Source organism: Pogona vitticeps, chromosome 1 (assembly GCF_051106095.1).
Source record: "Pogona vitticeps strain Pit_001003342236 chromosome 1, PviZW2.1, whole genome shotgun sequence".
Lineage (NCBI taxonomy): Eukaryota > Metazoa > Chordata > Lepidosauria > Squamata > Agamidae > Pogona > Pogona vitticeps.
The window spans coordinates 55399020-55425690 of record NC_135783.1 but is presented as its reverse complement, the minus strand read 5'-3'; the positions used below and the strand labels follow the sequence as shown (position 1 = coordinate 55425690).

Sequence of the window (26671 nt, the reverse complement as noted above, 5' to 3'; positions counted from 1 at the left end):
ACTACACTACACTGTTTCATATTTTAACACTATATTTTTTTAACTAAACTCCAAACAATTTTAATTATTCAACAAAAAGCTTCCTATGAAGATTTTTAGAAGACAAGTCCTGCACTAAACAGAAAAATACATTTTGGTTTATTTTAATAGAACTGTCATTTCTATGTGTTTTATGATTTAGGATTTCTCTCCCTCTCTTCTCTACTAGTGTATCGGATTGACTGCTACGTCTCACAATCAACTGTGACTCTCTTCATAAAAACAATAAGAAAGGTGGAGGTCACTTGCAATAGAATCACTATGGCAGAGAATTTTTGTGGGTCACTAATTGGGGGGCATGACTCACCATTTAAATCCACTGCTAAAAAATATTATCTTGGTACTTTGCAGCAAGTGGAGGAAACTGTAGTGATGTCTGATACATACTGCACACAAATGGCTTGTGTGGAAACAGCTACCATAGCAATTCTCTTTACAATGGGCTCCTCGGTGCTTATCATTTGAATTGGAGTTAATGGGTTCCACATCATCCACTAAGTCTATGGGAGAGATGGGAAGAAAGCCAAAGTCTACCATGTCCAAATGCAATGTAGTTTGCTAGTTTACAATGAACCCAAAAGTGTCAACATTCAGATATGGGAGCTCCATGGGAACATAAAAGTGGTTTTCCATTTCCCCCTTTTCTCTCTCTTTTTTAAAAAATATCTTATTTTAATCTAATTTTCCATATTATTTTCTCATTCCAGGGTGACTTACCCTCATTCTGTTGACCATCTCATCAGAAGATCTGGTTTCACATTTCCCTGCAAAGTGAATGAGAAAATGAGCCTCATTTTGATGCTGCTGGTGAATAAAAAAAAAACAACTAAGGTGGGAGTTTTCATTGCATTTTACCTCCCACTTCCCAAAAAGACAAAAAGACCCATGCCTTTAGGGTTTAAGAGATATTTAAATAATAAAAGCACCGAATCTAAAGCCAAAATTTTATTCTTCAAATTACACCTGCATAAGGGTGATAATACCAGTAAGGGTAGATTTTCAGTAATTAAAGAGTTTCTGCCTCTGTCCTCTGGCTCCATTGTAATCAGTCTCATTCTACAAAAGCTGTGGAAACCCCAGGATAGAAGCAGGAACTCTAATTGTTAGCAACCTCCACTGCTAGAATATCCTACCAGCAGGGGAAGATTTTCAGTAACTGAATGGCTCCTGCTTCTGTCTCAGGGGTTGCATGGCTTGAGTAAAATGAGAATGATTAGATGCAAGTTGGACTTGCTGTAGGAAAAAGGGCAAGAACTCTTTAATAACCAAAAATCTGCTACTACCAGTGACATCATTCATCACCCTTGTGCAGGAGTAATTTACACAATAGGATTTTTGTCTGAGTACAGCTATCTCAAACATGTGGAAGGTTGGGGCAAACGTATGTTTACATTCCCATAGAGCATCTCACATACTGAATGTTGACACTGTAATGGTTTAATGCTTAGCTTGAAGCCTGTAAAGTCAGTATATATCACAGTTATCTCTTTGATTACATGCAAAATCGAATACTGTATAATGTAGTTAGAGAACCAAAGAGAACAGAAAAATGAAGACACTAAAAGATAGACAGGATTCTACCCCTAGGGTATCTGCAAGAAGCAATAGCCAAAACATGTACATTGTAGAAAAACCTGTACTCAGGATATGCAGAAGGGTGTGAAAAGCTTGTTAGCTAATGGCTGTCACACAGAAAAAAGATAATGACTTGTTCCATAGTGCAGCAGAAGGACAGATCTACATCTATTGAGCTTCAGCAATGGTCAGCATAGTGTGGACCTCCATATGTTACTGGAATGCAACTTCCTAGCATTGGATATGCTGGCTAGAGCAAATGGGAGTTGAAGTCCAATAACTCCCTTCATGGATTGCTGCCTTGTTGTGGCGAAGGGGCTTGAGATATTCAGAGAAGCTATGGGCTATGCCGTACAAGGACACCCAAGATGAACAAGTCATAGTGAAGTGTTCTGACTAAATGCGATCCACCTGGAGCAGGAACTAGCAAGCCACTCAAGTATCCTTGCCAAGAAAACTCCATGGACAGAAACAAAAGGCTAAAAGATATAATGCTGGAAGATGAGCCCCTCGGATCGGACAACATGCTACTGAGAAACAATATGATGGACTCAGGTCGGACAACATGATATTGAAGAGCGGAGGACAAGGATGAGAGCTAATGAAGTGGTTGGACCAAAGCCGAAAGGACACTCAGCTGCGGACGCGCCTGGAAGTGAAAGGAAAATCCGATGCTGCAAAGAAAAATACTGCATAGGAACATGGAAGGTAAGATCTATGAACCCTGGTAAGCTGGAGGTGGTCAAACAGGAGATGGCAAGAATAAACATTGACATCCTGGGCATCAGTGAATTAAAATGATGGGAATGGGCGAATTCAATTCAGATGATTACTATATCTACTATTGTGGGCAAGAATGCCAAAGAAGAAATGGAGCAGCCCTTATAGTCAACAAAAGAATGAGAAAAGCTGTACTAGGATACAATCTCAAAAATGAGAATGATTTCAATACGAATCCAAGGCAGACCTTTCAACATCACAGCAATCCAAGTTTATGCACCAACCACCAATGCTGAAGAGGCTGAAATTGACCAATTCTTTGAAGACTTACAACACCTTCTAGAACTGACACCAAAGAAAGATATTCTTCACATTATAGAGGACTCGAATGCTAAAGTAGGGAATCAAGATATAAAAGGAACAACAGGGAAGTTTGGCCTTGGAGTTCAAAATGAAGCAGGGCAAAGGCTGATAGAGTTTTGTCAAGAGAACAAGCTGGCCATCACAAACACTTTTTTCCAACAACACAAGAGGCGACTCTACACATGGAAAAACCAGAAGGACAATACCGAAATCAGATTGATTATGTTCTCTCCAGCCAAAGATGGAGAAGCTCTATACAGTCAGCAAAAACAAGACCGGGAGCTGATTGTGGCTCTGATCATCAGCTTCTTATAGCAAAACTCAACCTTTTACTGAAGAGAGTACAAAAACCCACTGGGCTACTCAGGTATAATCTAAACCAAATCCCTTATGAATACACAGTGGAAGTAAAGAACAGATTTAAGGAACTCAATTTGGTGGACAGAATGCCTGAAGAACGATGGATGGAGGCTCGTAACATTACACTGTAGAGGAGGCAGCAACAAAAACCATCCCAAAGAAAAGGAAACGCAAGAAAGCAAAGTGATTGTCCAAGGAGACCTTACAAATAGCAGAGAAGAGAAGGGAAACAAAATGAAAGGGAGATAAGGAAAGTTACAGAAACTTGAATGCAGACTTCCAAAGAATAGCAAGGAGAGACAAGAGGGCCATCTTAAATGAACAGTGCAAAGAAATAGAGATTTGTTCAAGAAAATTGAAGATGTTAAAGGAACAGTTTGTGCAAAGATGGACATGTTAAAGGACGAAAATGGTAGGGACCTCACAGAAGCAGAAGACATCAAGAAGAGGTGGCAAGAATGCACAGAGGAATTATACCAGAAAGATCTGCATGTCTCGGATAACCCAGATAGTGTGGTTGCTGACCTTGAGCCACACATCCTGGAGAATGAAGTCAAGTGGGCCTTAGAAAGCATGGCTAACAACAAGGCCAGTGGAGGTGATGGCATTCCAGTGGAACTATTTAAAATCTTAAAAGATGACGCTGTTAAGGTGCTACAATCAATATACCAGCAAGTTTGGAAAACTCAGTGTCCACAGGATTGGAAAAGATCAGGCTACATCCCAATCCCAAAGAACGGCAGTGCCAAATAATGCTCCAACTACTGTACAATTGCACTCATTTCACATTCTAGCAAGGTTATGCTGAAAATTCTACAAGGCAGGCTTCAGCAGTATGTGGACCGAAAACTCCCAGTACAAGTTGGATTTCAAAGGGGCAGAGAAACTAGAGACCAAATTGCTAACATGCACTGTATTATGGAGAAAGCCAGAGAGTTCCAGAAAAAACATCTATTTTTGCTTCATTGACTACTCTAATGCCTTTGACTGTGGGGACCACAGCAAACTATGGCAAGTCCTTAGAGAAATGGGAGTGCCTGACTACCTTATCTATCTCCTGAGAAATCTATATGTGGGACAGGAAGCAACAAATAGAACTGGATACGGAACAACTGATTGGTTCAAAATTGATTATTTAACTTATATGCAGAATACATCATGCCAAAGGCAGGACTGGAGGAATCCGAAGCCGGAATTAAGAAAGACTGCTGGAATAATTATCAACAACCTCAGATATGCAGATGATATCATTCTGATGGCAGAAATTGAGGAGGAATTAAAGAACCTCGTAATGAGGGTGAAAGAGAGTGCAAAAAATGGTCTGAAGCTGAGGCTCCAATACTTTGGCCATCTCATGAGAAGAGAAGACTCCCTGGAAAAGACCCTGATGTTGGGAAAGAGTGAAGGCAAGAAAAGAAGGGGACGACAGAGGATGAGATGGCTGGACAGTGTCATCGAAGCTACCAACATGAATTTGACCCAACTCCGGGAGGCAGTGGAAGACAAGAGGGCCTGGCGTGCTCTGGTCCATGGGGTCACGAAGAGTCGGACATGACTTAACAACTAAACAACAACAAGAACAAGTCCAATAACACCTGAAGGGCTGCAGTTTGCCCACATCTGAGTCACAAGAAGGCAGATTTTGGTGGAACCTTAGGAGAAACATCTTGGTAGGAAGAGAAGTTTGACAGCGGAGCTGTGTATCATATAATGGCCAGCCTTGCCAGAGAAAGAACTTTGGCCACTTATCCCTTCCTTGTCATTCTGAATTAAAATTCTCAGCATGCTGTAAAGTCCAGCGGTTAATTGTGTTTCCCCACTCATCATTTACAACCTCTGGGAAACTCTGAATACTGATTGATATCGGCCTCTTTTCTACTTCTTTATGGATAGGTTAATGGGTAAGTGGGTCGAGAATATCCCCCCAGCACACCTCTCACATAAACCTACACATCCAGAGAGCTAAATGGACATTTTGTTCTTTTTCTTTATCTCTTTTTTGAACAGTCAAGCAAATCTTCAATTGTTCTTTTTTTAAAAAAAAAGTCCTTACCCAATTGCCATCTCCTGTTTCCTTCTCTGCCTGCCATTTAGTTGCATTTTAGACACTGTAAGAGGTCCCCTTCATATGAATCAAACTCCCCCCCCCGACAGCTAAGAGCCATACATTGGGGTGGGGGATTTTCAGTGGTGTTACAATGTGTAGGGGGACATTAGCCATTTGCTGCAATTCTTTGTCCAAATCTACCCCCATGTGGCAATTAAAGTTGGGGAGGAAATATGCCTTTTGCATGAATAGGAACTTTTTTCTTAAACCTAATTGTTGTGGAGGAGAGGAAATGATGCAAGCTGTATGCATAAGTAGCTTCTGTCGGTCTAATTTCCTTTTTAAGCCATGTAAATTGTGGCCCTCACCAGATCTTTTTGAAGCAAATTCCATATTCTAACCATGAACTGTGTGAAGACACACTTCCATCTGTCTGTGTCATACATTCCACCATTCAGCTTTGCTGGATGGTTGCAGGCTCTAGTTTTATAAGAATGAAAAATATGTTTTCACCTAATTCTCCACATCATGCATAATTTTACCCACTTTTACTCATTTGTTTTTCTAACTCAAAAAGTAACACTGTAGCCAGACAATGTAGCCTTTCCTCACAGGAGAGTTGCTTGTCCCCCAATTCATGGGATTAATGGCAATTTGTCTCTAGTTTATTTTTTGATTTAGTATGGGCTAAATCTCCTGATCTGATGACACATACACTGCATTTTGCTCTCCATTTTTCTGTTCTAAGCAAACACAAAGGGACCAAAGCAATGTACAATTATATAGACACTCCAGCCAGGCCATGGCTACAGGAAAGGTGAGAGACTACATGGAAACCTTGATACCTCAGTTTTACAACTAATATGTTGTCTTCCTCTTGCCTTGCTGATCGTTTGTCTATAAGAATAATGGCCATTATTTTTAGTCAGACATTTTGGTCTTTTTTCTTTTCTTCCAGTTCCCCAAACTGTGCAACCTCTACATCTGAAGAAGACAATGGAATAATTCATCTTGTTTGCAGTTTTTCTGTGATCCAACTCAAAATTTTGTTCATATTCATGGGTCACACAGCTGCTTCAAGGGCTGCAGTTTTCTTTTTAAAAAATTAGGTCATTTTGGGTGCCTTTCTTTACATCTTCTCCAGCTCTACAACAGTCTTTCTGAGGTGTGACAATGGATCTGCACACAGCATTGCAATTACGTTTGCACTGCATGTTTGTATAAAGTTATCACAACATATTCTTCACAGCTATTGTACACTGTCTCAATGTTTTCAGTAAGCTATTCATCCCCTCCCCCACATAATCTCCTTCCTAATCAAATCATTCAGAGCCCAGTTGACTACATTGGCGTATAGGAAATACTGGAGATGATGAGAACCAAGTGCATTACATTGCTTTAGGGGAAAAAAGTTTTCTAACAATGTACTGCATTTGCTGTTAAAGTATTCATTCACCTAGAAAGTGTTGGGTTGTGTCTGAAATGTGTCAAAGAAGGCAATAATTTCTTGCTTTGTAGTGGATGGATACTCATTTTAAAGTTTTTTAATTGGGGGGTGTCTTTTGGCCACCTTTTGTATAAACAATAACACTCCTTCCTACAAGTAACATGTAAACAGCACTACTAGGGCAGGTCCAAAAGCAAAGCCACTGTGTTTTCCTGCCAAATGAACAGTGATGATTCCATTGTACCAGAAGTACAGGTAGTGATTAGTACTCCAAGCTCTTACAGTTACATCTATATTTCAAAATCAGCTAATTTGCCTTTGAATTGTTTAATCCCATTGATTATTGTATTTTAAGACAGAATTTAAAAAGTTGAGATGACATTAATATGATACAAATGAAGAGTGAATATGTAAAAACAGAATGGATCCAGCTGCAGTATCCTATGATGGCAGTGCTATGGGAAATATGGCATCACCAAAATTTGATTAATAAATGCATTGCTTTGTGGCACTCAGGACATCTGTAGTAATACAAGAAGCAAAAGGAATGAAAAAAGATTAGAGGCAGGGCAACACATTAGACCTTACCTGTGCCATTTCTTTTAAAAATAACTGATGATGAGATCATACTATAACGATTCACACCAGTTTACAGAAATCTGCAGAGGATAAATGGCTATTGGCCCTGGATTGCTAATTAATTGTTTTGTTTTTACAATCTATTTCTATTTTGTTCAGCCCTACAGTAAAAGCTGAACAGGACCCCAGTCCCAGCCAACAATAACAAAAAAACTATACAACTGTAGGCTAAAAGAGAAGTACAGTTCCTTAGTTTACCGACTTCTTTCCATGCTTTGTTAGACACAATTAAATTATAATTAGCATGGGGTTTAAAACTACATATGAGCACGATATACATAATCTGCTCCTAATTTGTCAAAACCTCCCACACAGCAGAGAAATCAAACATTAAAGAAATGATGCATAAGTAGTGGGAGGACTCTCCAAATGGAAATGTTTAAAGCAACTACGAACACATTACACACAATTTCAGACCAGTCTCCCCACTAAACATATAACAAATTATAATAAATGAAGAAAAATCAAACATATATACTATATACTGAATCTGCTTGTTGCTTGATGAAAATGCAATCAGTTCCTAATACTTCAAAGCCATGTCTTAATGATGTTACACTGGACCTTTCTTGCTGATGAAGAACTGAGAATATGATTAAACATGCAGTTATCCGCTCCTGTGTTATGCTGCTCAAGTCAGGAGACCATCCATTCAGCAGAGACTCATTCCATCCCAACTCAGACATACAATATATCTATCATATAATGCAGCATGACTTTCAGCTCTAAATTGCCTCATGGGATATGATAGGCAAGAACTGAATAACCAATCAGAGCTCTTCAAGGCTCTCTCAAGAGAAGAAGGCAGCCCTGAGACAGAATAGAAAACTCAGCACACAACAAGACAGGGGTAAACATACCCCAAAAATACCACAAAATACCAAAGGCATCACCTGCTCCCCAACAGGTATGACGGGATGTCTTTCTTTGACTATGGGAAATAAATATATCACATCATCTGTCATGGAGTGTAAGACTTTTCCTTCACAAAGAGTCAGAAGAGCAAAAAATCATCTCTGCCTCAATTTGGATCGCTCCCCAAACATACTGGTTATTTGTGAAAGAAAATAGAGGGTTTGATTTTCTTTATGGAACACTGACATCTTCTCAATCAAGGGTCCAAATTTCAAAAACTCAATTTCAGAATTTTGAGCAGTAATACCTTTTTGTATCAGATTATGGATAGGATCTTATTGGTTATTTACACCAGGTTTTAAGTGGGATAAACTGCAATGGTTTGAATACAAGCAGCAGCTCATAAAAGCAGCAACTTATTAACTAGCTCTAATTCGCCACTGTTGATTTACACCACTGCACTTAAGCCAGTGTAAATAATATAATTCTGGCCTATGCATATCAGCTTAAGGAAAAGAGCCACTACAAGAAAGGAATATTCTCACTTTTGAGCCAGAACCCTGGCAATGTTAGTGCTACAGGCAGACAAATGCAGCAACAAAGGAATCTTAAATGAAGGCAACACCATCTGGCTCAATCTTTCTATCAAGGAAACACTTCGAATAGCTTCAAATTATCCCCCAGATATCTGATGCAACATTGGGATTGTTTGTGGCCCTATAAACAGTAGAACTCACAGCCTTATGTGACATTGTGTCACCATACCATAAGGAGGCATGAATGTACTTTATCACTTAAGTACACTAAGAAATAAATAGCTCTTGTGTTTCTATGTATCAAGCATGGTGTCTTGAACAAATAAGGCAGATATTCAAACTAGTACTGTACTAAATTAAACTATTAAGCCCATTTAAAATTCTTGACTGTAAATTGCAAATCAGCTGAAAATGTCAATTAACTTGGTTCCATATGGCTCACAAATATGACATTGGCTTGAATCCTAAGACATTAATTTATTGCAAAGAAGGAAAGTTTTCCATGCTTTTTTCCCTAGAAAGCTTTTCATACATCAGGGCCATTCTTGAATAACTTGGGGTGGTCTCCATGGATTTTCCAGATAGGATGGAGAGGAAACCTTCCTCCTGACAGAAAACTAATTTGGAGCCTTCTCTCTTCCCCAGCAGCCTCTAATGTCCCTACCCTTTATACATTGTGGTCTTTGAGGTCTCAGCTCTAGGGAGGATTTACATTGGATTTAGCTTTTTAAATCCAATCTAGCATTTAATCTTCCAAGAGAAAGCCACAGACGTTCAAAATGCTTAAGATCCTATATGTATGGCGCAATCCAGGCAAGATTAATTTGTACCTGTGTCAACATTGGTAATTTTAAAGAAGGAACAAAACAACAACAACAACAATTTGATGTATTGGTGTGAATCTGTGGCAAAATAAAGATTGTGGTCTTACCTTTTTTCCCCAAATTAGTCAACAAGTCTGAATTCTTGTGAAGAACATCACTCACTAATTTGATCTCAATCTTCTGAGACAACAGTTCTAGCAATTTCTCAAAAAGATGCTGCCCCTGTTTGAAAAAACACCAAGAAAATATATTTGGCATGATTATAAAATTAGACTAAGGATACAAAGGACTCTTTTCAGAATCCTCATTCTTGATGAGGCATGTTCTCTCAATACATCAAGAAAGGCTGTTGAGAAATCTCTTATTCTTGCAAGGTAAGAAGTATTTCTTCTTCCCATGGAGCTTTTCTCAATTTAGGTAAAATGTTTTTGCCCAAATGAGTTTCCTTTCCCTTTGTGAAACAAAGCACAGAAACCCACATACACCCCCACACACATATAAAGAGAAGATAAAGAAACTGGAAGATTGATCAAAAATATGTAAACAATCCATCTAATGATTCTAATTCTTAAAAGCCTACGCAGCAGCTATCACAATTTTGTGTAATTGTGCAATACGTGCAAATCACACAAAAATAACTCTCGCATGTGTAAAAACACTCATCAATCTTCATCATGTTCTGTCAAGTCAATTCTAACTTATGACGACCCTTTGCAGGTTTTCTAGAATAGATAATACTCAGAAGGGGTTTACCATTCCATTCTTCTGGCGAGGTGCCCTGGGACTGGGCAGCTTGCCCAAGGCCACAACACCTGGATCTTCTCCTGGGACGCACAGTGGGGAATGAAACCCTCAATCTCTGGCTCTATGGCCAGATACCCAAACCACTGAGCTATCCAGCCAGCCAATCAATAATAAACAGTAAATAACAGCCTCATAAACTGTTACAACAATTATTGCAGTTTGTCATGTGTAAGAATGAGAGCAGCAAGTATTTACATTCCTATATTAAACAACATATAATACATATTTATAACATATATTTTAGGTTAGGCATCCTTCAGTCTCAAGAGGCTATGGTAATGTGCTCTCTGTATGGAGGACTTGGAACAGCGTCCAGTGTGGCTAAGAAGGCCAATTCGAGAGTGACTATCCCTTCCACAATGAGGACAAATACAACCTGTACCCTGTCCAGCTCCCTGATTTTGCTGCTTTCATGACTGCCTCTTTGCCTTGGCCTGCTGGACAAGGGTCTCTTCAAATTGGGAGAGGCTGTGATGCACCGCCTGCCTCCAGGCTGAACGGTCAGATGTCAGGGTTTCCCATCTGTTGAGGTCCATTCTCACGGCCTTCAGATCCCGCTTGCCTGACATAAGTGATCCCCCGTAGTCTTAGCAAATTACATTACTTTAGCATAATGTCACAACTAGGCAAGCCTATTGAACTAGTGGGGATTTAATAAATTAGCTCCTTCATAAGTTGATTAAATAGACTTATTATAGTTGTGGCTTGCTGTGATAAGCAACAGGATTAGAGCCAATATATTTATCATCATATATTGTGAATCTGTATATTAGGCTTCAACGGAATTTGAAAATTTCTTCTAGAATAAACATTTGATGTTGCCAAAACTGTTACATTATAATAGATAATTTGATATGTATTCACCTTTGTATTTTATTAGGTATGCAACTTTTTAATTCCACAAAGTTTAAATAACTTGAAATCAGCCCTCAGACAGCAAAGGTCACTAAGAAGATTTAAGAAAACTATGTCAGATTAACCCATTTTCACATAGAATAAAAATGAGTTAAGGGGAATATTGTAATCTCTTTTTTGCACTTCTAGGATATGTTTTTATTTTTTTAAATTTCTTTTATTAATATATAAGTTACAATCCTCTGATCACATAACAAAAAAGAAAAAAGTTGTAATTACTTATAAATACAGTTAGCACTTCTAGGATAGAGCGATGGTGAAATCTAAATAAACAATTCCTCTCATATTTCTCACAGCACAGTCTGAATTCTACAAATACTTAGAATGCTGAATTTATCCCTGTATTTTCATGCTTTAAAGCTGTTATTGTTATAATGCAGTGGTTGCAGTCATTTAAAATGAAATCCCACCTCCAAGTACAAGCTAACATTTTAAGTTTAAAAGAGACAATAACAGCCATGTTTGTTGTTCAGATCTATTCATATATATAACGTGTGTCTCCAAGGCAGCATAAGATTGCTGCTGGTACCTAAAAAGTACTCTTTAGCAAACATCAACTTATTAAAATTGAGAAAAACAGGGTGGGTGGGGGAATAAGTATGTATATAACTTACAGGAGCCACACACACACACACACACACACACACACACACACACACACACACACACACAGAGAGAGAGAGAGAGAGAGGCTGAAATCTTGTGACCTTTAATAAGTTGAGCTAACTGCCATTAATATAATGTGCCCCACACTAGATTCCTCATTCTGTGTCAGTCATGTGGCTTAGTATGCAACTAAGAATCCATGTGGGGATGCATTAATTAGCAGTAATTAGTTGCTATGAGTTACACTATTTTCCTTCCTCTGGTATAATAACAGAATGGGATTTGGGCCAATGAGAATTAAAAATGAATAACAATGAAATTGGTTTAGCTTGTTCCCAAATGTTGTATCTTAATCATTCTCTGTAAATTAAGATGAAACCTAAAATGAAATGGAAAGGGACATGCCTTTTTGAGCTTTGTTTTATGTATAGTCAATCTCATCCAAAGGCTTTTTTGTCGAAGCAGGAGCTGCTTTGACTTGGGTCCTTTATGAGATGAGGCTAACCTCTGATTTATGAGCCATCCCTAAGCAGAGCTTTGGACATGACCTGCCTCTAGTCAGAATTTTATACAAGCAAAGGTTTTAAATTTAGTAGAGACTGTGGAGACATTCCATGCACAACCCCATCTCTTACTAATGAGCAGTGTTCACCTAATTTTGCTTATCTGAACCAGAACTCAAATCCATTAAAAACTTTCACAGTAGTCATTTCATCCGTGTTATTCTTACTGTGACATTAACTGAGTTTAATGTACTACTGGCATCAGTGGAATGGATCCTATCTATTGAACATTTCTCCCAAATACTTAGTTTCTTATTTCATAAATAAATCACATATTAACTATCTTCATGTGAAAATGTTTATATAAAATGTATGTATTTGCACAAATGTAAACTTGTTGCTTGCATTCTTCAATATATAACAGAAAGCCTGTGATCCTGTTGTTGCACCTCCACTTGCAGAGCTCTGCCAGCAGGAATTCGGCCAGTATAAGCTTGGAGCATTCCATGTAGGACATATTCAAACACAGGCTAAGATTATTCATTGAAAAGAAAAAGAAACTATGCGGTCCTTGCTTTAAGATTATTCATGTTATTCTGGAATCCAGTACTATTTGTAGGCTTAAAAGCATCTTTGTGTGTCAAAATCCAAATTCTTGACTGAGCCTAAATGACATACAAATTGCTATTGTTTCTCTGGATTACCCAGCAGTAAATGCAAACATTTATTTATTTATTTATTTATTTATTTATTTATTTATTTATTTATTTATTTATTTGATTTGATTTGATTTGATTTGATTTGATTTGATTTGATTTGATTTGATTTGATTTGATTTGATTTGATTTGATTTATATCCCGCCCATCTGGTATATTGTACCACTCTGGGCGGCTTACAGAATATCATGCCAAATAATTGGCAAAATCCTGTTGGTGTGATGACTCTGGTGTAAAACAGAACTGGGCACTGGAAGTGCTTAATTTAAAATAAATAAAAATGTTCTATTCCCCGTTCCTTTCAGGTTCTGCAGTTCCCTTTTGCACCCTTTTGCCCTGGCAAAGTCTTTGAGAGCTTTGGATATGGAGAGAAGGAACGCTTTATAATAAATCACCACCAGACTGAAGGTGGTGGTCTCAATCCTGCCGACAGTGCTGTTTTATTATTGAAGGCGCTTCTCATCCTGAGGCTCCCAAAAGTTTCTCCAAGGGCAAAAAGAACTCTAGGGAGCCTCAGAACCTGAAAGGTGGTGGTGGTAGGGTTAGAATGGAAAGCTTTTAAGGAATTTAAATCAATTATTTCCTGTGCCTGGAACCATTTTACAATGGTGTAAGTACACCAGAAGGATTTTGCCCACTGTCTAACATTTCTCTAGAGCTGACTTGTTCTTTCTTCCTATCTGCCATCCTTCAATCTATTCCCTATCACTCAAATAGTATTCATCTGTGTTTGATGTATTTCAGTCGGGAAACAAGAGCTGAAAACATGCTACTTAGTAAGTGATCTGCCTCAACTTAACTCCTTCAGTTTTAAAATATTATTAGTATTGCCATATTTTTATATCATCTGGAAATCAGCTATTGGAAACTTCGGCAAGAAAGACTGCAACTCCTTAAAGACTTTCAGAATTTCCAATGTTCTTATTCTGGAGGTACTATAACTCTTTGGAATCAGGCTCTGACACAATTAAAGGAACTGCCCTTGGTGAAGCATGGAAGCATTGGGGCTATCCACAAAAGCACATTTGGACACTGTCACATAGCTCTTTGGTACTAGCTAATCTGTTCAACTGGTAGCATATTACAATAGAGATATATGAAATAAAGACTAAGAGCATTTAGCACATAAGCAGGTGGACATTTAGAATTCTATGTCAATATATACATATTTTTTCACAAACTTTTTCCAATCATGTTGATTTTAAATATAATAGTTCAAATACTTGATATTTTAGTAAATTGTGAATATAGTGCCGTGTTGCTACATAATTTAGATGAAGGAGTTCCTCTCTTACTTTGACAGCTCTTTTTGCATTTGCAGGTAATCAGATCCTTGTAATGAACTTTTGTTTTATCAACATGAATAGTTTATTAAAACTTGTGAAATTGCTGCAATAATTTCTTAAACTCATTTTATTGTTTGGGAAAGATGCAATTTATCGTCCGTTACAGTATACTTACTATTTAGGTAATTTTGGATAGACATTATTTTTTAGTAAACAATAGTGGGAAATTTTGAGCTGATTCTCCTTCTCATGCTTAGATCGTGAGTCGCCCCTAGCAACTGGGTCATATGGTAAGAAAGTTGATCACAAGAGAGCAAATGAGAGTATTTATTTATCTAAATTATACCTCAAGATTTTGGATATAGAAAGAGATGAACAATAAAATGCAGACAGAGCAGATACTCAAAGACAGGACAAGTTTAAAATAAAGCATACCTGGCAGGCAGATGGATGATTATGACTGAGATCCCATTGGGAAGATACTATGTCAACAGATTTTTTAGCCATATTAAGTAAATTCATCCAGCCTTGGAAAAGAGACAAATGAGACGGTGCACTCTCTGAATAGTTTATGCCTTCAGGAATATTTTCCACAAGAGCAATCCTGAGAAGACATTTTTTAAAAAGACAGTTTACAAAATCACTCCACATAAACTGTTCTTAATTCACAATGGCACTAGTATCATAAGGTGTTTATTTGTTTAAGTTTCCTACTTCATTTAAAAAAAGAACTAGATACTCAAGCATTTGATATATTTTTCCAACACACCAACAACTTAATATGTCATGCAATATAAGGGACTATATTTATAAAAACCACTGAGAACTTAATCTTGTTCCAGTAACTGTATAAGTGGTTAAAAAGCATTGTGATTTAGTGATATCTAAAACTCCTCCCACTTAAGTCAGCATGCCATGACAATAATAGAAATGGACATATGAGCGTATATGAATACCCAGTGCAGAAATACTGGCTGAAATTCTTTACCGTACTAAGTTATAACTAGAGTAAGCTCACTGAATGAGCTGGAATATGGTGAATCAACTCCATGGGTCTCCTCTAGTTGCAATCTACTACACTAAGCAACAGGATTTGAGCAAGTCAGCAAAGGGACATTAAAACTCAGCAGCATCCACGTTTTTTTAAACTCAATCACTGTAAAGACCACCTTCTTATCTATCATGTTACAACAAATGATTCATGTGCTGATTTCAACTGAAATGTGATACTCCATTTATCACCTTCCTTTACAGGAATCTTATAAACAACTTGCTCATTCTCTCTGTGTGTCTATCAAACACACAGAGAGAAAATTGAAACAATGGCAAATTCAAAAGAAGGGAAGCATTCCTACTGCTTTGTCTTTTGAAGTTTCCTGGAAAGTTTTTGGAAAGCACTGTGAAATGATTTTGATGATTTGCTGGCATCTCCTTACTGAAAACAGCAAAAAGGGAGGGTAGAATCTGTTCTAAAAATTGCTTGTGACATTACTGCCTCAGACAGCTTACAGACTGACTGCTTCACTTTGACAGCTGGGGAAAAGGACAGTTTCTTTCCTTTAGGGCATGATTACATTAGTGAAATGCATCAGATTCTGGATTATGGTTTTTAAAATTGATGTAAAGTCACGTGCTAGTCACATGGGTTTTGTGTCACTATGTGTGTCCCCTTGGGACTTTTAATCCAGGGTTAAGCTTAGTTTTAGATCAATCCAGGGACCTACCAAAAAAAATCCCTTTCGCACCTCTCACAGCCAATGCTGTAGTATTATTTTTAATATTTTATTTTTTCTTTCTTTGAACCTAGGATAACACTAGTTAAGTATTACACATAAAAACAATGAAACAGATGTACACACAGACACGTGCCAACACAATGTATACAATGATCTGTGGAGTCCTGCAGGGGCTGCTTCCTGACTTGCCCCCTGGAGCCTCTGGTTTCCTTCCATCTGTTGGATCAGTTATGGTGGAGTTACAGAGTAAAGGCCCCAAAGAGCAGTAGACCAAAAAAAGTGGTCCCCTCCAGCCACTGGAGGGAGGAGCTGAAATGCCAGTCCCCTGAGCCATGATGATAAGGATCTTTTACCGAGACCTCTTCTCATGCAAGAAGATAAGTTTATCCTGTTCCTCCCTTGAAATGCACACGATGCATAGAAAAGACAGGAGGCAAAGTTCATCAGTCATAGGAACCCATAACATTGTTCAGAGGATTGTTGCCTTCCTCCCACTCCCTATGCCACAGAAAGGAATGCCATATGCCTTGTGGTAAGTGGCAGGATCCTGCATTTTTTGAATATTTGAAATAGCTTTAATTGAAATTAAAATAACAACTCTCATTTCCACAGAATGCTTTCAGGAAAAAAAGTGATGCATGCAGAGTATACTTTAAAATTTAAAGACTACATTTCAAAAATAATAATGGCAAGGCAGGATATAATCTTTTAAATAAATATTACAAGAGTTTAGAAGGCTGTTAGAAGGGTAAATGGAACCAGAATACCAAAGTACTATATGACTTTTTAAAAAATTCTTATAAATATAACAAATAATTGTTCACAGATTTTTGGTATTTCAACTGCTTTAAATGAAATGAACCAAAAACTACAGAATAATAAAGAAGATGCAGTTATCTAAAGTGGTAGCTCAAAGCTATGGTTTTTCCATTAGCAATGTATGGAAGTGAGAGCTGGACCATAAAGAAGGCTGACCGCCGAAGAATTAATGCTTTTGAACTGGGGTGCTGAAGGAGACTGTTGAGAGTCCCCTGGACTGCAAGGAGAACAAACCTATCCATTTTCAAGGAAATCAATCCCGAGTGCTCACTGGAAGGACAGATCCTGAAGCTGAGGCTCCAATACTTTGGCCATCTCATGAGAAAATAAGATTCCCTGGAAAAGACCCTGATGTTAGGAAATGTGAAGGCAAGAGGAGAAGGGGACGACAGTGGATGACATGGTTGAACATCGGAGTGTCATCGGAGCTACCAACATGAATTTGACCAAACTCCGGGAGGCAGTGGAAGACAGGAGGGCCTGGCGTGCTCTGGTCGTGGGGTCATGAAGAGTCAGACGTGACTTAACGACTAGACAACAACAAGAAATTACTGTAAAATAATGTTCCATTCCTGGATACCTCTGCAAATATTAACCTATAAACCATCCCAGTTGATCTCCTGTGTACCTGCTGACTGCAAGATTCTGCATGGAACATAAAACCACTAAAATCCCATAGGTATAAACTGACCTCACAAGCAACATCACCATAGCTACTCTTAACAAAAGCCTTGTGGTAAACAACCATTCAAGGCTGGGCTGCATTTTGCCCCCTTTCAAGCAGAATGCCTTTTAAGCAGAATGGAATCTTTTGATACATCATATTTAGTTTACTTACTTTTCCATTATGGGTTTCATTTATGTGTTATCTTCTTAAACCCTGAGTACATTCTTGTGACGTAAATAGACAAGAATTATCATCTTCAAATAATACATTGGGAAAGAGAATTAAAAGGTTACAAGACGGGACAGAATGTGACCTAGAATTTGCACTTCTGTTCCAGAATAAAAATACACCAAGTTATCTCTAGTAACCTTACTGAAAGATTAGTGAATCAACTGAAATAGGCTCACTATTAATAATACCAGCTTCAACATGAATGCTATAAGAAAGTGAAGCCTTTGCTTAAATATATATTCTGGAGCTAGACAGTAATGTTCCTTATATTCCAGAGCAATGTTCCACTTAAAAAGCTATAAGAGGGCTATTCTATTTGAAAACATTCTGTAAGTCAAGAACTGGCAATCTCTGAGGGATTCAAGTCCCCAGCCCCACCCTGAGTTGCAACAGGCTCAGAAATGGTCCCAAACTAAGAGAGAGAGAGAGAGAGAGAGAGAGAGAGAGAGAGAGAGAGAGAGAGAGACCTACCAAGGCCCCACACCACACCTTCGTGGTGGTGCTGTGGGCTAAACTGGCAGTCGTAAGATCGAATCCACGCAACGGAATGAGCACCCGTCACTTGTCCCAGCTCCCACCAACCTAGCGGTTCGAAAGCATGCAAATGCGAGTAGATAAATAGGGACCATCTCGGTGGGAAGGTAAACAGCGTTCCATGTCTAAATCACACTGGCCATGTGACCACGGAAAGATTGTCTTCGGACAAACGCTGGCTCTATGGCTTGAAGAGCGGGATGAGCGCCGCCCCCTAGAGTCGGACACGACTGGACAAAAATTGTCAAGGGGAACCTTTTACCTTTTACCAAGGCCCCACAAAAGAGAGCCCCTCTTCCTAAAAGCCTCAAAAACTGTTTTGAACCTTGAGGGGCTGTGAGGTGACCCTGGGAGCTGCAAAAATACCCCCGGAGCCCATGTAACCTGTACATTGCTCATGCCTGTTTGAAGACCTCAAGAATCAATGGAGGGTTTAAAGACAAAAAGGCTAGTATCTCATTGAGCTTCTGCTGAACAGAAAATCCTGTCAGAGCAGTACTAATGCATGTAGAGTGGCTTCTATTCATGGAAATTAAGAAACACATGCCATTAAGTCAATTCCGACATATACCACTCTTTCCAGAGGTTTCTAAGTATACATACTCAGAAGTGATTTAACATTCTCTTCTTCTGGGAGTATCCTGGGACTCTGCAGCTTGCCCATTGCTACACAGGCTGGCTCTTCTCCTGAAATAGAGAGCGGGGAATCAAATTCCTAATCTCTGGCTCCATAGCTAGATTGTTGTTGTTGCTGAGTCATTTAGTCGTGTCTGACTCTTTGTGACACTGTCCAACCATCTCATCCTCTACCGTCTCCTTCTTCTCTTGCCTTCACACTTTCCTAACATCAGTGTCTTTTCCAGGGAGTCTTCTCTTCTCATGAGATGGCCAAAGTATTGGAGCCTCAGCTTCAGGATCCGTCCTTCCAGTGAGCACTCAGGCTTGATTTCCTTCAGAAAAGATAAGTTTGATCTCCTTGCAGTCCAGGGGACTCTCAACAGTCTCCTCCGGCACCACAATTCAAAAGCATCAATTCTTCGGAGGTTTGCCTTCTCTATAGTCCAGCTCTCATTTCCATACATTGCTAATGGAAAAACCAGAGCTTTGAGCTACCACTTTAGATAACTGCATCTTCTTTATTATTCTGTAGTTTTTGGTTCATTTCATTTAAAGCAGTTGAAATACCAAAAATCTCTATTACCTATTACAACTAAGGCAAACAGTATATACATGAAATGAATAAATATTTATTCCCTCTATATCCCTTCTTTCCAAGTCTTTTACTTCCTTCTGGTATCTATCCAAAAATCTGAACTACAAGTTCTTCTAGGCAGACTTGTTTGGTTTTGTAATTGGTAAACACCCTACAGATGTCGTTATAAACTAAATTTAATTGTTAATCCCAGCTAGAGTAGACCCATGAAATGGAACTCAACTCAGTTCAGCGGGTCTACAGTTGTGGGAGACTTCTTTGTATATGTTTACAATGCAATTTATATTTTGCTCCATTCTGAGTAGGACACAGCAATAAAGATAGGCACAAACCACACTTCAGATGATCAGGCCCACATATGTTACACAAGTAATCCAGATTCCCCGCCCCACTTATTCTTGTGGGCACCCAGGGTGCTGCCTCTGAATGAGCAGCCAGAGGAGAGGGCAGGGTGGGGAATCTGGTATGCCTGAAACAGCTGTGGGCCTGATCCACTGAAATGTGATGAACCATTGTTTGGCCCATATCTACACAGTGATAATAAAATAACTTTTAATTTATTTATTTATTTGATTTATTTGATTTATATCCCGCCCATTATTTTATCAGTCTTCTAACATTTGTACTCTTCTTTCCATAAAAATTGTGTCATATCCGGGCATTTCATAGGCAGCCTCTTACTCAGACATTGATCAGGTGCAAATATGTTTATCTTCAGGAAGGTTGCTTCACTGTGTGACTGCAGACAATGCACGAGTAAGTGCTGAATTTTTCATACAAACATGTGCAGTACACGCTAATATAGCTGCACCACAGTCCTTGGTCATATTCAGTTTTTGTTGCATTCATTTAGACACCTGTGTAAAATTAATAGGGAATGTAACAGATCAGCAGACAGGCAAAATTCATTCTAACTATATCCAAAAATATCCTCTATTGGCAGTTTGGAATAAATATCTCATTATTACACAGTATTAGCTATTTCATTTACTTTTATTTTGTTCAATCTATCTTTATAATGGCCTTTAAAATGAATGCCACCTACTTTATCCATATATTCTCTTGTCTGATAAAAAAAACTGTCAAGATTAGGGCTGGGTCATAGAAACCCATACTAAACATTCAGCCACAGTCCAGATGTTCCTGATGTAAGTTCCAGGAAGACCAGATGAACTGATGTCGGGGGAAAATCTTCCTGCCTGGTACCTGTTCCAGGACTTTGAGTCACTCTGACTGCTCAGTGCTCCAGGGATTTACTGAAAATCCACAAGATTAAGTTGGCTCCTACGGCAACCTTGCAAGGTAGGAATACAAAATACAAAATATAAAAACACTCAGTAGATGATTGAGTCAAGGCTCTTTTTTAGATACCAACAACCCTCGTGTTTTTCAAAAACAATCGGGCTGTTTAAACATTATCAAAAATATTGTAAGAAAAGGGCAAAAAAGCAAAAATTCCAAACAATTTCAAAAGTCAGTCAAAAACCTGAGACAGGAACACTTCCAGAACAGTTTCCACAAAAAAAGCTAGCTAAACTAAGCTAATACTTACACACTGACAGAATATCAGCATGGTTCCAGAACATACAGAGAGCAATGGATGAGCACAGCAGTTTCCTAAGAGATACTAGGCTAAGCTAAGCAAACTCCCACTTTTATACTCATCATTCCCTTTCTAGAATCTTTTAGGGGATTATCCAATCAGGCACTAAATAGCCCTGAACCTTCTCAAATAAGAGAGTAAATTTTCCAAAATAAGTTCCCCCCCCTCCGCATCTGATATATTTTTGGCTAATTAACTCTGTCCCAAGGAGTAAGTGGTGGCCTTGGAGATTCCTTTCTCAGCATTCAAACTTTGGATTGCTGGTGTATTTAGTGCAGGATTCTGATTTTTCTATTTGTAAGCACATTACACATTGCCATTAATTCACAAACGTCTACTTAATATATCTATATTCATATTGCCATGTTATCCTATCATGGATGCTTTCATACCATTTTTGCTTTATTCTCAAGCTATATACATATTCATTAATTTAATATTTATTATATGGGGAAAGAAGAGGCAGCCATTTGCTGGGGTGCAGGCAGAAGTACAACAGCAATCTTGGGGAATTCAAGCAAGAGAAAGGGGAGCTTTGATGAAAGAATATTAAGGGAGCAACATCTGGAATATACTTTTGGAGGCTAAGAATGTACTCTTTTCTGCACAAGTGGATTTTGTGGACATTGAAAATGCTTTTTTGAAATTTTGTAGTTAAGATAATAAATAAAAATAGCAACTAAATAAACATAAAGCCTGCATGGGATTGTGACGTGTGAAATAGAAATGAGTTGATTGTGCTATATAAATAAACAGGCCACAAGCCCTCAATAAATGTGTATAAAAATTAATTATATTTTCAGGGCAAAATCCTATTGGGTAAAATTATGCCTGTGAAAAGTAGATCTGGCATCAAATGTTCAATTTAAATGAACTGAAAGTTACCTTCCCAGCCCCTTTTTTAAAGGATACAAGGCTCCTAGGGTTCCTTTTGGCTCTGGAGAAACCTTCAAAGTCTCAGGATTGGGGGAGGAACTTTTAATAGCCAAAAATTGCCACTGGTGTTCCAGCAGTGATTTTTAAAAGCTTCCAACTCCCATCAGCTCAGTGGTTTAGGTATCTGGCTGTGGAGCTGTGGAATTTGATTCCCCACTGTTCCTCTTACAAGTAGAGCCAGTCTGTGTGGCTTTGGGCAAGCTACACAGCCCCAGGGCATCCCAGAAGAAGGGAATGGTAAACCACCTCTGAGTACTCTCTATCTGGAAAACCCTGAAAAAGGTTGCAATAAATCAGAATTGACATGACGGCTTCTCCTCCTCCTTCCCATCCTGAAACCACCAAAGGCTTCCCCAGGACAAAAGGGAGCCTAAGGAAACTTGGAAATGGAGAGGGATAGAAAGCTTTCAATATATTTCAATTAAATATTTCTGGCTTTGGAACAGGTTTATGCTGGGGTAACTTTACACAACAGGATTTTGCCTAATGTTTCTTTCACATTAAATTATCAGGTATAATAGACTGCTGTTTTTAAGAGAACCTGGTCTAAAATGAAATATGAGTTGTGTTTTAGTAGAGTGAAAATAAATAACCTATGAAACATTTAGAAAATGTCCATGCTGCAGGGAAACTGATAACTCTGCAAGGGAGTACATGTTTTGCATGTACAGTGGTGCCTCACTAGACGATAATCGTTCCACTGAAATTGCTGTTTAGCGAAATCATTGTCTAGCGAAAAGCATTTCCCCATTGGAATGCATTGAAACCTGTTTAATGCATTCCAATGGGGAAGAATCGTCGTTGTCTAGCGAAGATCGGCCATAGGAAAGCCACTTTGCGAACCGCCAATCAGCTGCTTAAATCACTGTCTTGCGAAGCTTAGGTTCCGAAAACACCTGTTTGTGAGCGTGGAGGGAGCTGTCAAAATCGTCATCTAGCGAAAATCGGTTTGCGAAACAGGGACGAAACATTGTCCAGTGAAATTCCCCCATAGGAATCACTGTTTTGCGAATCGCTATAGTGATCGCAAAAAGCCAATGTCTAGCTAGAAAACGGTTATGCAGGGTAACTGTCTAGCGAGGCATCACTGTAAAATGATTCAGTTTTAATAGCTTGTTTGTCTTGATAGCTTTGGGTGAAAAGCCCCTCTGAAACTCTAGGGTGCTAATGCCACTCCGAGTATGAAGTACTGAATAAGAGACTCATGGACTGACTAGCTGCAATTTCCTACATTTACCCATTCCCTCAGAATGATTATTATGATAACCAAAACAGTAGCAAATGAGAGTTACCTTCTGGATTTTTCTCTGCTCCCAAATTCTGGATCCTAGCAACAAGAGCTAATGTTTCAAGTTTCATTTCACTCTGGGACAAAGAGGTGCTTTTTGCCCTTCATCAGAAGGAAATTTAAGTTTTACAGGTTGTCTGCACAAAATTGTTTTAATGAGCTATGTTCCCCTGCACTATGAATTTAAAGATGGCAAATGGACGGTTGTCAAGGGTTTCCAAGGAAAAGGTTGCTGGAGAGAAGAATGAATAAATGTTGATAAGTGGAATGAAGCATGCTGACCTGATTCTATTATGAACTGTAGAGAGATTAAAATATGAACAAGGAAAAGAGCAAGCCTTTATATTATATGTATATGTATTTTAAGTTCCACAAATGGAATCTGTGCTGCAGTACACAATTTTAAAGCATATATTATAATCAACAAAAAGTAGAAAAGCAATTCACTTAATTTTATATTGTATATGTTCCCACTTTAATTAAAAAAACTGTACAGAAAGAGATTCTGGATACCGAGTACGCAAAAGGCAGGTAAGGAAAAACAAAGTACAAGTGGTTGCAAATATTTCTGGTTTCTGTGTCAAACAGTTCTTAGGTGAGGATGAAGGAAGAAGAGTGGCAGAGGAAGTAAGGCATACCACCAGAATTCGGGACTCAGGATTTACAGGACCTCATAATGCTAGAGGCTTTTTGTCATGTTCTGAAGCAGCAAGTGTTTGTATACAGAAGCAGGAGGGAATCAATAGCCATTCCAAATGAAAAACACTGAGTAACCAGAGCTGACTTTCAAGAAGCATGCAAAGGATGAGTCAAATATCTTGCTTCCACCTGACATGGGACCTTCCCTTCTTTTGCTGGTTCGAATTAGGTATTTATTGCAAGTGTCACACTTAAAGAATAGCTACACTTTCTATGTTCTCTTCTCTGTTCTAACACCTGGAGTTCCTGCCATTCTCTACTCATGGGATTTTTAAATTTAATTTATTGGACTATTATAAATCCCATAATTCCCCATTCTGGGAGTTCCACCTGATATATACACACTTAAAACACCTAAATGTGGGTCACCTGAAGAAAAGGACTAGCTGGGATGGCTTCATGGCTGAACATAGGCCAAGCTCCAACATAGCTCCCTGTTCAGAAAGGAAGCATTTTGAATGGAATGGAGAATTATGGGGTTTCTAATCCAAGAAATCAAGAAGAAGAAGAAACATTCCTATATTTCTGTTTAAGTTTCTAAAATGCAAAAGACATTCTTGCTCACAACACAGAATAAAAAGGATTCTGTAACAAAATCAGACAAAAACTAAAATACAATAGCGTAAATCAGAAATTAACAAGCTATATCAGAAATTAAGAAGCTGAAACAGCTATCTTTTCATCTTTTTTCCCCATCCATTAACCCCAACATTTTTAGACTAATTAGTTTTATCTAGTTACCTGATACACAAGAAGGGAGAGTAAATGCATCTCTGGGGAAAATTTGTCCATAGCACTGAACAACTTAGTGTTTGAGCACCTAAACTGGTGGTCATTCAGTCTTTGATTTCCGAACCCTCCCCTCTACACATCCTTTGTTTCATTTTTCATAGGCTCCTATTGAATTGTTAAAATTGTGTTTAATTTATAACTCAAGTCTACCACTTTCCCTAAACAAGGTTTGTATCATTTTAACAGATCTGTGATCTCTGAAATGAAAGATCCATTGAATAAATGTCGTAATGTCATCTTGATACACTATCTGTAAATCAAGTAACTGGCCTACAGATGCCAAGCAAGCACACCAGAGTAACTACATTCTAGGAAAAAGCAGGCAGGATTCCAGGAAAGAACTACATCACAGCTCTGCAACCATCTCTAAGTATAATCACCTGGGATGAAGGAATGTATACAGGGAATGGATAAGGGAACTGTTGGCCAAACTGCAGCTAGCTCTAGCCTCTGAAGGAATGGCATTTACTAGACTACAAAATACTAGTCTTAGGGACTTTTGCATGGTTCTGTGATTTGGATTAGAGACTTGGATTACAGTTTTTGTACAGTGTGCTAAAGTGTACAGTGAAAGGTCTTCTCCAAACCTGAGTTGTCTGGAAGGCTGGGGTTGATGGGGAAGGGGAGGATGTGTTGCTAAAACTGCACTAAGTAATCTATTTAGAGCCACAGATATTCAGAGAAAAGCACAGTCCTCGAGGGAAATATGAATGAATGAATGAATGAATGAATGAATGAATGAATGAATGAATGAATGAATGAATGAATGAATGACTTTGTTGCTATTTCAAAGGAAAATTTAGACAATCAGAACTCCATCAAAACAAGAGAATAGAACCTTTATTACTTCCTTCTTCTACCAGTTATTCAAAAATACTTATTAGTGTTGCTTCTTATTTGAGGAGCAATACATTTTAAAAAACCCATTGTTCCTGGCATGGTTTTAAAGTTCAAAAAAGAATGGACATAAAACCACCAAAATGACCCTCCGAAGACACTTGCTACTTCCACTGAGAAAATAATGGTGTTTCCACAAGAGATTGGCACTACAGTCAATTACGTTACCAATTCAATTAATTTGTGTGCCATCAAGTCTATTTTGCACTAAAAAAATTCAGTGATAATTATTATTAGTGTTGTGCTCTTTATGTGAGTGCGCTTGCTATTGATAAAGAGGAGAGGAATTTATAAGATGAATGCACAATCTGGTCAATTCCGGTAACATATGCCATTGTTAAGTGCTTCTGCATCCATGTAAAAATGCATTCTATCCACAAAAAGTTAACTGCTTGTGATTAAAAGACTTGTACTGTACTGTCATATGCAAAAGAATCTGTAACTCTGTTATTTACATTCTCACTCTGTATTATAAAAACCATAATACTACACACTTTCTCTTTGCTCATCAGAATAAAGTCAAAGAATGGTGTTGACCCAATTACAACCTTATAAATTTACATTGTTCCCCTTACACATAGACATTCTAACCAACCCCTAAAGAGAAGTTTTGTTTGTTACCTCTTACCGACAGTTATTTTGACAGTTCTTTTCTGAGAGTCCATCTTCATCTTCTCCCATTATATCCACAGCCGAAAATATCAACGCAACCAGAATTGCAAAGCAGCAAACCAGTGCAAAGATCACAATGCATTTCTGCTGGGACTGAAAAAGATTAAGGAGATTAAAATAGAGACAATAAAAATGCTAGGAAATAAAGAGATATTCTCATGCTTATTTTTTAAAAAATCAGGTACTGTTGAATATATTATCATAAATGTCACCATAACAACTTTATATAACTGAAGATTCTTTTAAAACCCGTATGATTTAAACCTGAAAGTTACGCAGAATTCATAACACAGCAAAAAAAGTAGTTGTAAGTTTGATATGAACATTTACTCTTTTTAATTTTTTTGC

At 38.2% G+C, this 26671-nt stretch overlaps 1 protein-coding gene across 8 annotated transcripts in view; it reads right to left on the bottom strand.

The window, feature by feature from the left end:
- PLD5 (phospholipase D family member 5) overlaps positions 1-26671 on the bottom strand; it is a 159362-nt gene that overhangs the window by 59581 nt on the left and 73110 nt on the right. For 2 of the 8 annotated variants that reach the window (XM_072993164.2, XM_078383111.1), the window contains exons 2-4: positions 26280-26416; positions 14672-14840; positions 9513-9627 (exon numbers count right to left, since the gene is read on the bottom strand). In XM_072993164.2, the coding sequence (XP_072849265.2) occupies positions 9513-9627; positions 14672-14840; positions 26280-26416 (421 nt within the window). Of the gene's footprint in view, positions 1-756; positions 9407-9512; positions 9628-14671; positions 14841-26272; positions 26417-26671 lie in introns of those variants that run through there. The other 6 variants (XM_078383114.1, XM_078383113.1, XM_078383112.1 and 3 more) reach the window with 6 other exon arrangements.